Source organism: Taudactylus pleione, unplaced genomic scaffold, assembly GCF_031769625.1.
Source record: "Taudactylus pleione unplaced genomic scaffold, aTauple2 ptg000089l, whole genome shotgun sequence".
Classification (NCBI taxonomy): Eukaryota; Metazoa; Chordata; class Amphibia; order Anura; family Myobatrachidae; genus Taudactylus; species Taudactylus pleione.
This window is the reverse complement of record NW_028284491.1, coordinates 12,735,758-12,748,962: the sequence shown is the minus strand read 5'-3', so window position 1 is coordinate 12,748,962 and position 13,205 is coordinate 12,735,758. Positions and strand designations below refer to the sequence as shown.

Genomic DNA, 13,205 nt, shown 5'->3' with positions numbered 1-13,205 from the left:
AGTCTCCTAAAAGCCTAACACGAATAAAAGAAAAAGAAAACAAAAATAATAAAATTAATAATCATAATAAAAAATGTTTCAAGTAAAACATTGAAATATGTCTGTCTGAGAACTGGCTCCTACTGAAATGCAGTGCAAGAACAAGTCAAGTAATCGCAGTTCTATGAAATTTATTTTTTTTCTCCACATAGGAAAATACATGCAGAAATTACATACAGTGTATTTAAATAACAAACACGAGAAATGTATTTTTTTTTATGGATTATTAATACTGTTTTTTTCCCATTTTCTTACTTAAATATGCAGTGGCCCAGTTAAGAAACTGCATAAGAGAGATATATATATATATATATATTTATATATATATTTATATGTATATAAAGAGAGAATGTCCATAACTTCACTGTTATCATTTACAAACATTTAAAGTTCGGCTTGCCAGTCTGATTTAAGGTACAATATACAGGTTACACTGATGGAAGAATGCGAAGGGTTTTTTGTTTCTCTTAATTTTCTTTTTTTCCCCATTCTTTTGTTAGACGCATATGTATATTTAAAGCATCAGACAGAGTCCAAAAAAAAAGGTATTTGCTTTTTTTTTTGTCTTGTGCTGGGTAAATAACTTAAAAAATACAATTTCAGTAGCTGGCTCACTGACCATCTTTACATAGAATCAAGGATGCAATATATACGTTCATGCATTATAGCGATGCACCTCCCTTTATCTACAAACTGTGGGTATGGAAAATAACAGAAGGGCTGACTGACATACTCACTACTTGATTTTTGTATATATAAGCGTTGCAATAATGAACTAGAACATGTACAAGTGTCATTTCATCTTTTTTTTCTCCTATTTTCACTAGTTGAATATTTGAGGGGTAGAGGGAATTTAGGGTTATTTCGTGACTTCTTAGCGGATTTTTTTATGTGTTTTTCTTTCTTAAGCTCAAGTAAAATTAAAATTTGATGTCAGTTCTCGAATCCGGTTTTCCCTGTTCATTTTCTTCAGTTTCATCCTGCGGTTTTGAAACCAAATTTTCACTTGTCTGTCTGTTAAGTTGATACTCTTACTAATCTCTAGGCGGCGCTCACGGGTCAAGTACATATTAAATAAGAATTCTTTCTCCAGTTCCAACGTCTGATGCTTAGTATAAGGACACCGTTTCTTCCTTCCGCTCTTAGCTGTCAGCCAATTTCCTGTAGCGTTTTCTGCCTTTATATCCTCTGTTAAAGATAATATTTAAATATAAGTATTCCTTGAAAGAGCTGATGAAGATACCTACTATACTTCTATAGGTAGGACTAGCTGGCAATACCTGGTCTCCTAAACACTATTGCAAAGATGTGTACAGCAGCAATGTCACAATCCCATTACCCAATAGTCCTTAATCCGGGCAGGAGATTGCAGCACTAAAATCAGACATGACAATTTGGCACACAGTATCCTGTTAGCAGATATCTTACTAACATGAAATGCTTGCCCTGCTCTGTAGCCATGCCTCCATATCACACTTGTCACAAGGGATCAACAAAGTTATAGCCTTTCTTTGCCATCTACACATAAAGGAGTAATGAAGACTATTTTTGCAGATCATACAATACATAAATAAATAAATAAATCTATCTATCTATCACAATTCAACTCTACTACGTCTGGACGATTGCACATGCTGTAAGAGTGTGTATTATATTAACAACACACACACTCATGTTTCTATAATAGGTGGGTGTGTGCCTGGAAACATATGTGAAAGTAAAGTGTGTGTTTGCACATGCACAAGTGTGCTCAATGAATGCTGGCGTTTAATAATTTGCAAGAAAAACAAAGTTATAAAGTTATTGCTTTCCATGTTGCTTTTTTAGACACACACACACACACACACACACACACACACACACACACACACACACACACACACACACACACACACACACACACACACACACACACACACACACACACGTATTTGGAAACAAGAAACAAACGTGTGTGTGCGTATGTATATAGCAACAGGAACAGTAATAAAAATACAACATTCCTTCTGTGCAAATTATTTGTAATATACAGCAATATAAATGTGTTTCCGTGTGCAAATCATATATATATATATATATATATATATATATATATCAGTTTATCTATTTAGCTTTATCTTTTTATACAGGTAGAAAGATAGATAGATATGGGATAGATAGATAGATAGATAGATAGATAGATAGATAGATATGAGATAGATAGATAGATAGATAGATAGATAGATAGATAGATAGATAGATAGATAGATAGATAGATAGATAGATCTAAATTGATGAACTAACACGTGTTGGAAACAATTTAAATATTTATTATGAATTAGAGATAAACAATCAGCTGCATATGTATAGAGTTTGGGTATGACTATTATGTACTGTATGTATATACGTTACTACGTTACGTACATGTAAATAACTCACTTATTAGTATTATTGAAAATCCATTTGCGCATGCCGCATATATGTGTATGCTTAGTAAGACATGAGCGCTTGAATGATATAAATAGCTAAATGCAGCATTAAGGACAAACGTATGACACACACGTGTGGGCATTTGCGTGTCAGCGACAGTTTGCTGTACTAGGTAAAAGCAATAATTCAATGCATGCACACATATAAAAACATTACACAGGTCATAAGAAAACGGATCTCTTCATATCTGACTTCCAAGGGAAACACACATTTGTTATATTGCTAACATAGTTGTTATTTTCACCAAGTTACAACCGATTGCAGTTCCAAGCGTCACAATTATCACACTTTATAAAACAAAAGGATGACATACAGCTTGGAGCATCAATAGAGTATATACTAGCAGCAATGAAACTGGGCTGGATGGCAGGAAATACACTGGGAAATAAACATTTAAAGCAACTTTAAAGAAAAGAAAACAAGGAATAAAAGCAAAGGAAACCATTACACAATAGTCTGCAGAGGCTGAACACAAAAAGAAGATAAAATGACCAACAATATAAGAAGCTTGTGAGATAAACCACACAAGTCATAGAACCAGCCACAAAGCTGTATATATTGCAGAAAGACAGGTCACAAATCGGTGTAAATGTTTCCTCTGCTCTAGGTGTCTCTTTGCTGTGAGTTTAGCACATCTGGAATGAAGATGTATAGAACCTACTCTGTATTTGATTAATCTGTTTTCGTAAACTTGACTTTGCTTTATACAGTACTTTCAGTACTATAAAGACAAAACTTCTCGTATGATCATTAAACATAAAGAAAATAATTGTTTCACCCCTACATGTATTAAAATTAGAAATTTAGACTAAAAAGTAGCTTAAATTGCGCCTTTATGTAAATACGTACTACATGTATAGGTTTCAGAGTCCTTAGATCTCCCCCAGACATAAACATACGATAGTCTTACTACTGTGTTTACAACAGAAATGGCTGCTTTCAGTTTGCATCATTATCTTTTACTATAGTGCAGCTACGGAGCAATATAGGCAAGGGACTGGCAAATATTTGTATGAAATCTCCCCATTGGTCTCGATATAACTAATGTAATCTTTATCCATATAATAATAAATACATGAATATATGTGCCCATTTCAAGTATCACACTATTTAATACTTACACACACATAACACATATTTTGTATAATTATTCCTGTGTAATATATATATATATTTGTATGTGTATATAAATGTGTTTTTCTATCTGTCTATCTATCTATCTATCTATCTATCTATCTATCTATCTATCTATCTATCTATCTATCTATCTATCTATCTATTTATCTATCTATCTATCTATCTATCTACTATCTGTCTATTTTTGTGTGTTTGTTCGCCCATGCAAAGCTCAATGATATCACCGTAAGACAATAATACAGGTAATACCGGCAAAACTCAGGGAGCAAATTTAGCAGGGTAACATAACAAGACAAAAAGCACATATATATTTTTCTCAATAAACAACAAATGTAGCAAAATACAAATAATCAACACAAAGGGGACACATACATTAAAATGAAAATATCAATTCTGTAATCAATCCTTCCAAAATTACTTTAATGCATTAAATATAGAAATATAAATAGATAGTTAGATAGATAGATAGATAGATAGATAGATAGATAGATAGATAGATAGATAGATAGACGTTAAATAATATTTTGACGTTATTACTGCTATGTATGGAAAACTTTACACTTTGACACATAATACCACCTCAGTATTGCCTATGTCAGCCGTAGTGCTGTAGTATGGATAAAGAGTTTAGCACTTAGGGAATTAGGTAGGTGCATTACTATGGACACTGACCTTAGCACTCAGTGCATTAGGTAAGTACAATAGTATGGATAGGTATTTTAGCACTGAAGGAATGATGTAAGTTCAGTGGTATGGATAGGCAGTATAGCACACAGATAGCACACAGGGCAGGAGGTAAGTGCAATAATATGCTTAGGCAGTATAGCACTCGGGGCAGGAGGTAAGTGCAATAATATGCTTAGGCAGTATAGCACTCGGGGCAGGAGGTAAGTGCAATAATATGCTTAGGCAGTATAGCACTCGGGGCAGGAGGTAAGTGCAATAATATGCTTAGGCAGTATAGCACTCGGGGCAGGAGGTAAGTGCAATATTGTGTATAGAGAATTTAACACTTAGGGCAGGGGGTAAGGTCAATAGTATGTAGAGGCAGTATAGCAGTCAGGGCAGGGGTAAGGGCAACAGTATGGATGAGAATTTAGCACTTACCTTTGGCTTCGTTGTCGGAGTTATCGGTACTGGTGTCAGTGTTCTTGTCCAAATCCTTGTCTGCCACGGGAGCTGCCAGTTTGGGAGCCGGGAGGCTCTTCTCCGTCTTGATGTCACTGGCAGTGGCACTGTTGGAGTTGGTGCTGAGATTTGTGGCCAAGCTCTGATTATCCGTCTTGGTATTCTCAGGGAAGCCCACCTTGCCACCCGCTTGCTGCTGCTGCTCCAGGATCTCACCCCTGGGGTTCAGACTCGTCCTGTTGTCAAAACTTGTCTGAAAGTCGGCTGCATTGTGGCTCTTTTCTAGGGGGTAACCTTGGCCGGCTCGGTAGTAGCTGGGGACAGGGACCTCATGGTCACTGGGCCGGGGGTCGGGCATTTGGTTGGGGTACAGGGCAGACTCTGTGGCATTTTTTGCCCTCTTGTCAGCACTGTACATGCAGCAGACATTCTCTTCCTTGACATTGGTGGGGAAGGAGCATGAGGAGAGCTGCCTTGCAACAGGTTGCTCAATCCTGTAAGCGTTTTTGGGGTCACACCAATTGTCCAGCTGTGAGAGGTAAGATGGATAAGAGCTGAGGGACAGGCTGGGGTTATTCACCTCGTCCCTTTTGGAGAGAGCCGGGACAATCCCACAGTTCCTCATCACCCCACAGCTGAAGTCGCTCCCAGGCTGCATGTACATCCCCTGGTTGGAGGAATAATTCTCCCCTCTGCAGCTACCGGCCAACGAGTCCATCAAATACGAGTTAGGAGTCACATTGCTGGGACATGACATTTTCAGGGAGGCTTTTTAAAGAGGAATACTACAGCCAGGGGCTGACATCTTTTTTTTTAGGGAAAAAATATCAGCACCATAATTATCCACGCATTGGCCCCCACCACGTGACTGCCAGGCCAATGAGGAGTGAAAATGGCCTTGGTGATTCAGACGCGGGTGGCGTCACAGGGGTCAAGTTGTCGGGAGAGTGGGAAATGAGCGTGGAGCAAGAGCGCCATCTATCGGGCTGTGCGGGGTATAGACCAGGGAACCTTCAAGTTGAACAAAGGAGAAACGCTTCAGTTTTGTTTACCCAGGAACAAAACGCAAGCCCATGGAGGAGAAGGCAGATACAGAGGTAATGCTCGCATATTTTTTTAGGAAAGTTTTATTTCCCTAGCCTAGGAAAGACACTAATACTTATTTCATATTTTTTTTTGCTATTGGAACATCATTTGCATTGTTTTTTTTTTATTCTGTCCTCAAATGCTGTCGAGAAAACAATAAAAAGAAGGTCCACATCTCATTTTACTCGTGTACCGTTGCCACTAACTTCCTTACAAATACACCTAATTATACACAGGACAGAGTTCTCTCTTCTATACACAACGTTGTAGGGCTTCTGTGCAGCTAAAAGATCCAAAAGATAATTAAATGATCTTCCCCCTCCCCTCTTTCCGTCACAAAACATATAAGTGAATGCAAATACAGGTATATGGACCCCCCCTGGATACATTCAGATCTTTTTATTATTAGAATACGGAATAGTATTGTGTATAGATCATTCGATGAAGAAGTACATGTCAAATATTATCCGTCTGAACGTGTCTAAATCAGCAGTTTGAAACTGAAAAGTAACATATATATATAAATATACATATATATATAAATATATATATATATATATATATATATATAACTGAAGGTATATATGTATGGTTCCCATAGCAATACCTTATATTAGAACCTGAAAGTATTTTCAGTTTGTGGTATAGCTCAAGTAAATATTATGTTTATGCATATTTAATATAACATTACCTGTAACAACGGTATGTCTGAAACAATCGATTGCTAACGTCGACGTTTCTACATTGCATGGTATGGGATTAAAAATAACAATAAAGTACAATTAGCATGAGATTCCTTTTGAGACATTTCACTTTTTATTTGCATTATATATTGTTTATTAAAACTCTATTATTTTCTCTGCGCTCCCTGAAATTATGATTTGTTGTACGCACGCCCCACAAGTAAATGCAATAATGCCTTTGTTATAGGGAAGGAGAAAAAAATATATAAAAAATAGAGAGAATTGTGCATGCAGAAACCTGGTTAGATTAGTCATAGTTTTAGTTTTGAGGTTTATATTAGTGTTAAAGAAGGAACGAAAAAAAAAAAAAATACTGCTACTAATAATATTTTAAGAAAACAATTAGTGCTACCCTGGTGATTTGCCTCATTCTGTCTCAAGGACAATCTCAATCAACGCCAAGTTGATGATTCCAGGTTTGTAGACATACATTTTATTTATTTATTTATTTTGGTAGAAAGATCCTGAGTCCACTGTCTTGTGTATTATACATGGAGCAGATATGGAGATTTTCAAACACATTAGTTAAAATAAAAGATCTGTCGTTTTTACCTTGCAGTTTTGGTGGGTAGTTCACGATCCTCTTTTGTGAAAACACAGACAAGTTTCCGCTGGCCTAGACCCTAAAACTATATATGGCGTGTTCACTTCACCTATAGAAAACAGTAAAACCTTCACTCCAGACGCCATTTGGTTTCCTCTTAGAAAGCTATTTGAGACTTTATGGCCCCTATTTGTGTTAGTTGCTCTGACTTCTAAAACTGTCTGGAAGAAATCGTTCGTTTTTATGGTAACCAAAGAAAATTTCACATTATATTTATACGCCTGGGATAAAAATTGAGTATGGACACCATTTTTTTTTTTATTTATAGGTGATGGAATGAGAGAATATGGTATTTTCTTATTATCTTTTCTTTCCTCAAATCCCTTTTTTTTATATTAAGCAGCACTATAATAATTTATTGTCTTTACTGCCATTTATTTTATTTTCTGCACCCATGTTACTACATCCAGTCCATTTATCCGGATTTTTAAAGTCAAGTATTATGGCGTATAAATGTACATGAAGAAATACTGTTATTATGATATGATATAAACAAATTCTCTCTTTTTTCATCCACAGATTATGGTGGCAGAAGTAAGGATGTAGGACAGTGATCTCGGTTAATAACAAAACCCAATTTTCTGGGGATTTGACAAATAAAAAGCATTATATTAGTTGCTATTAATTAAAAGGAAAGTGCTTTTATAGGATATAAATTCTAGTCAGAGTTGGAAATTTGCTATAAAGTAGGTGATAGATAGATAGATAGATAGATAGATAGATAGATAGATAGATAGATAGATAGATAGGTAGATAAGAATATTTAAGATAGACAGATAGATAGATTGATAGATAGATAGATAGATAGATAGATAGATAGATAGATAGATAGATAGACAAATGGATAGATAGATAGATAGATAGATAGATAGATAGATAGATAGATAGATAGATAGATAGATAGATAGATAGATAGATAGACTTGGGAGATAGATACATGTATGTATGTATGTATGTATGTATGCATGTATGTATAGAACAGACATTATTCATTCACAAGTTAGCAAGAAAAGACACATAATTACATTAGAAATTATAAATAAAATCGTTCAGCTCTTTATTCTCTTTATGGTAAAATGCATTAAACCCATAAGCAGTGTCTCCAGGAGACCGGATATTGTTTAAAGTTAAAAATAATTAGAATTATGATAAACATGGGTCATTAAAGTAGAAAGATATAAAATTCATCAACCTAAATAGAGCCCCCATTGGGACAACTGCTTTCCTCTAATTGCAGAAAATAAATACGAACATAAGACATTAAACCTAGAGGGGTTGCAATGTATGAATGGCTGTTTGCAAGACAAATACATTGTTGTAAAACGGATTCACGTGTTTGCTGGTAGTAAGGGCATCGAGGTATCAGACAAAGGGAACAACGGTGTTTCCTGGCCAATGGAGTGGGCCATAATAAAATATTAATAGCCTCAACATAGATTAGGCGTTATAAACAGATGCAGGATGGGGAATTTGACACCAAAACGTGCTCTGGTACAGTCTACCCCCAACCCAGGATCAATATTGCTGTGTGATCCTAACTGCAGCAAGGAGCACATGTGAGCTGAGGGTCCCTGTGACATGTAATTATCAGTGTGCTATGGCCTCCAACGTTTACTTTCATATATTTACTCCTAGAGAGGTTACTCATATCTTGTGCACACACTAATCAAAGAGCGGGTTGTTAATATACTGGTATAATACCCAATCAGTGTAAATAATTCCCATTATCCAAATATGATCTCTACTAATTTGTATCCTGCCTTATTGTGTATCAGGGTGCAGTTAATTCGATATTTGCTCTCAGTAACCCCACAGTAGCCCAAAACTAGGCAACTAGATATGTTAATTTGTACCTGTGTAAGAAAAAAAGTTCATTGAGATATTAGAGAGTAGAAATATAAACCCTCCACATAAAAAAAGAATCAAACATTAAAGGCACTGCATCCTGCTTTCTTCTGTGCTAGTAATTCAACTCCAGGAATTATAGCACCAGATTATATTCCACTTGGTTTTGCGATAAAATCTAGTAAATTCCCTTTATTCACACTGCAGGGATCACAACTTGTGTGTGTGTCTCAGACAGATATCTGAGAGCTGTGTGCGTGGGTTTTACACTCATACTTGTACATATGCTTGTTTATGTCTGTGTTTATATTGTACACAATACTCAAACATACAAACACATATGTATTAAATAATATAACCTTGATACGGTATATCAGTTACATAATATGCGTGATTAGAACTGTGACTGTGACCCTTATTTAATCACACGTACATATATATATATATATATATATATATATATATATGCAAATACACGCACGTATTCACCTATGGCTTTGTGTGTATTTTATATGATAGGTGTGTCACACTTATTTTCTTCATTCATCTATATTTCCTTAGTATTCGCTTGGAAAATGTAACAATTAATTTGACGCAGTTGCAGGTAGTACTGACATGTGTATAGTAATTTGTAGTCCTAGATAAAGAGACATATTGGTCTATTTTTATTTTTTTTCATGAGCAGCGCTTATATTCCTAAATTCATTTGTGGAATGTACACATACAAAACGCAGAGTACAGTGTTCCATGAATATTGTATATAGATATATTTTTATTCTTTTGTTTACCATTGCTGGTTTGATATAGGCAATCCCAAGAAATATATCATAAAATTGCAATTAACGTTGTTAAAAACAAGGAGCATATCTCGCTTTGCTGGCAATACTGTATATTCCAGATCAACTTCGCGTATTTCTATGAATCAATATATGGCGGAAATGTCTGAAATGTGTTTTCTATCCACCAATAAAACAATAATCAACGATTAATTAGGTTTATTACTTTTATTTATTTTTTTCTCAAAGTTAAAAGGACAACAAAGTTATCATATTTCACACACATCACAATTCATAATAACAATAATTGTGTCTGCTTGTATAGAAAGTAGGCCTAATTTTATTAATGCAACGTTAAATATAAATGAAAATTCGGGTTACCTTGTAGTATGTAATCAATTTATGATTGTGGTTAAATAGCACAGTCCTCTAATAAATATTATGTATACTGAGGCATTAAAACCTGGGCACATATGCTTGATAACTCACTAGAAAGGATTTAATATCAAAACAGATGACCGTGCTAGTGCCATTCCTTTGTAGACATGTTTTCACAAAGCCACACAGTAAAAGTGGTCAGAAATTACATGCCACAAATGGACCACGGAAGTCATTTGATTTTCATATGCATCGAATAACTTTTTGTGGCTTTTATGAAAATACCACAGTTGGTGATTACACTATATTTTTAATAGTTTGTGATTAATAGTCACACCCCAGGTTACAGTTAAAGAAGAGAAAGTGCAATAACCTCATAATAAAAAGGTAATAAAAAGCATCTCCTCAGCTTACTCGAAAATATAAAAAATATATATTAATGAAAGTGCCATAAACAAAGAAAATTGCGTAATTTATTATTGTATATTAACCCCGATAATTTTGTTCCTTAAAAATATAAAGTGTTTCAAACGCATGAAAAGAACAGAGTTTTAATCAAATAATATTAGAATGTGTGCGTGCAACCAATGATATTGCACATAAGAAGAATATTTATATTGGGCCAACACAATGAGCAAAAAGCTGAACAGACTGGTGACGTAAATGGCCATGGGAAATATTCAAATAATATTTTTTTCTCTTGTGGTGTTGAGTGTAGATGACATATATGTGTATATATATATATATATATATATATATATTTATATATATATATATATATATATATATATATATAAAATAATTTCCATAAAGCAGAGTAAAGATGTTCTCTCACAACAGGGAAACAGAAACATATTTGGTTCCATAGGTTGATAAAGGGCCTACTACAAATCCGAAAGTTCCTATTTATGTGCAAATAAACTACTATAGTTTATGCACATTTTCCTACTTGGAGTGTTGCTCCTCTCCGTCTATCTATCTATCTATCTATCTATCTATCTATCTATCTATCTATCTATCTATCTATCTATCTATCTATCTATCTATCTATCTATTTATCTATATATCTGTCTGTCAGTGTGTGTACATATTCTATCCCCTCAATTCATATAGAAACAGCAATATTTTACATATACTTGTACAGACCTAAATTTGAATCTACAAAAATCCACTTAGCAAATAAGCGTATTTATACATACACGTAAATTTATACTTTGACCATTGGATTTTTTAGGTTCTAATGAAAATACACGCAGTGGAAGAGCAGTAAGTACACACATCTACCCTAAAGGGCCAAAGCCTTGTAGAAGTTCAAGTTGTGATGCAACGATGGAAGGATTTAAACGGTGGTAATCTACAGCACTGATTATAGATGATTATCTATAGCTTCGCCTAATACTTTTTTGTAAAACATATTCCCCCTGAGGGGATGTATACATCTATACATACAGTCATGTAATAGTGTAACTACGAAAGTCCAATTTTCAAAAAATAAATACTAGTGAGAATTGCGTTACAGTTACAGGCGGAACCGTCGGCTAGAGCTTAGAGCTAGGTGCAGCACAAAGCACTGTTGCAGACACTGTATAGGCTTCCTTGATGCTGTATGGAAAATATCGCAGCCCTGTGCCCCTGCGCATACTGAGGTGGGTTCAGCCTCACCCCCTTTATTGGAGCCCATATCCCCTGTGTGCTCTCTTATCGCAGGATATCGAGGCCGGGGTCTGAGGTTACCCATCCCATACACAGTCCACAGCCGGAGATCCAATCAAGCTGATGGCTGCCCTCAAGTCCATTTGCCAAAGCCACTGTCTTCCTCCCACCGATATCTCACATTCCAGTCTGGGCTCCTGCTTTCAAAACAAAGAGCTGGAGTATCCTGTGAGGGGGCATCGAGACAATCAACCCCCACTGGTTTGTCCATCCACGTCTGGCCAGTCCACATGTCACTAACATGCTATGTTACCGCATTAATACCTGTGCGTAAAGCAGAGTCAAGTTTATCTCTTCCAACTCCTAAGGTTGTGTGTGTGACTGTGTGTGTTAGAAAGCCTGCACATGTGTGTGAGAGAGGTAGAACCTGCATGTGTGTGTGTGTGTGTGTGTGAGAGAGAGAGAGAGAGAGAGAGAGAGAGAGACTGCATGTGTCTGTGCTACAGAGAGTCTGCATGTGTGTTTGGAAGAGCCTGCATGTGTGTGCCTGTATGTATGTGCCTGTGCGCCTCCATGTGTGCCTGTGCGTCTTTGTGCTTGTGCACCCATCAGTCTCCCCCAACATAACTGCTGTTCCGTCCGACTGCTTCCTCCAAAGGCAAAGTGACTGTCCATCACCAGAGACGACATAATCAGCCTGTACCGGTGTCACATAGTAGTGGGGTTACGTGTGGCACAATGCGCCTGTGGGGAACAGGCTAATTCAAAGTTTTCTGTCACTAGCTTTCCAAAACTATTTGTAACTTCTCACAGCTAAATAATCTGCAGCTACATTCGCTGTGTTGTTGGGGATCACAGACAGGATTGGGAAACAGGTTTTTGATGATGTGTTTGGTGGTGTTTACGTCACAAAGGAAGTCCCTGGCAATTAGTTTGTAGGTTATTAAGCACATTTCTCAGCTCCCCCCTCCATTTTTACCTCCCCCAGTACTGCAATAAACGGTGAAGTGATTTTTTTTTCTCTTCCACTGATGGACTTGTTAGCCAGAAGTGATTTTATTTTACTTGTTCCTTTTTTTCTGGAACATTCAGTGAGCGAGCTGGTAAAAATTAAAGGGAAAACTCTAGTAAAAGTTTTATACTAAACAAAGTCTAATAAATTTCACTCCTTAACATATCAAACGATTCATAACAATAATAAAAAATGAGTATATCTTAATCCTTCACCATTCATGTACACTTATTAACATTAACGTCTACTCCAACCAGCTTACCATTACGTTTTATAAACGTTCTATAAACACCGCCTTTGGTTTAACATGTGTATTTAAAAGTACCCCTCCCTTT

General features: G+C 36.0%; 1 protein-coding gene across 1 annotated transcript; it reads right to left on the bottom strand.

The window, feature by feature from the left end:
• Window positions 1-160: 160 nt before the first annotated feature.
• HOXC10 (homeobox C10) lies at window positions 161-5,644 on the bottom strand. The gene is made up of 2 exons (XM_088469290.1): window positions 4,753-5,644; window positions 161-1,227 (listed from the first exon to the last, which is right to left on the bottom strand). The coding sequence occupies exons 1-2, from the start codon at window positions 5,528-5,530 to the stop codon at window positions 950-952; spliced, it is 1,056 nt and encodes a 351-aa protein (XP_088325416.1). The 5' UTR covers window positions 5,531-5,644; the 3' UTR covers window positions 161-949.
• Between the last annotated feature and the right edge of the window lie 7,561 nt (window positions 5,645-13,205).

What these genes read in the sequence shown, in the direction of transcription:
- HOXC10 (XM_088469290.1), bottom strand. Translation starts at nt 5,530, where the DNA reads ATGTCATGTCCCAGCAATGTGACTCCTAACTCGTATTTGATGGACTCG. An exon ending in CTCCGACAACGAAGCCAAAG is followed by an intron (nt 1,228 to 4,752) that starts GTAAGTGCTAAA and finishes TATCTTTAACAG; the next exon opens with AGGATATAAAGGCAGAAAAC.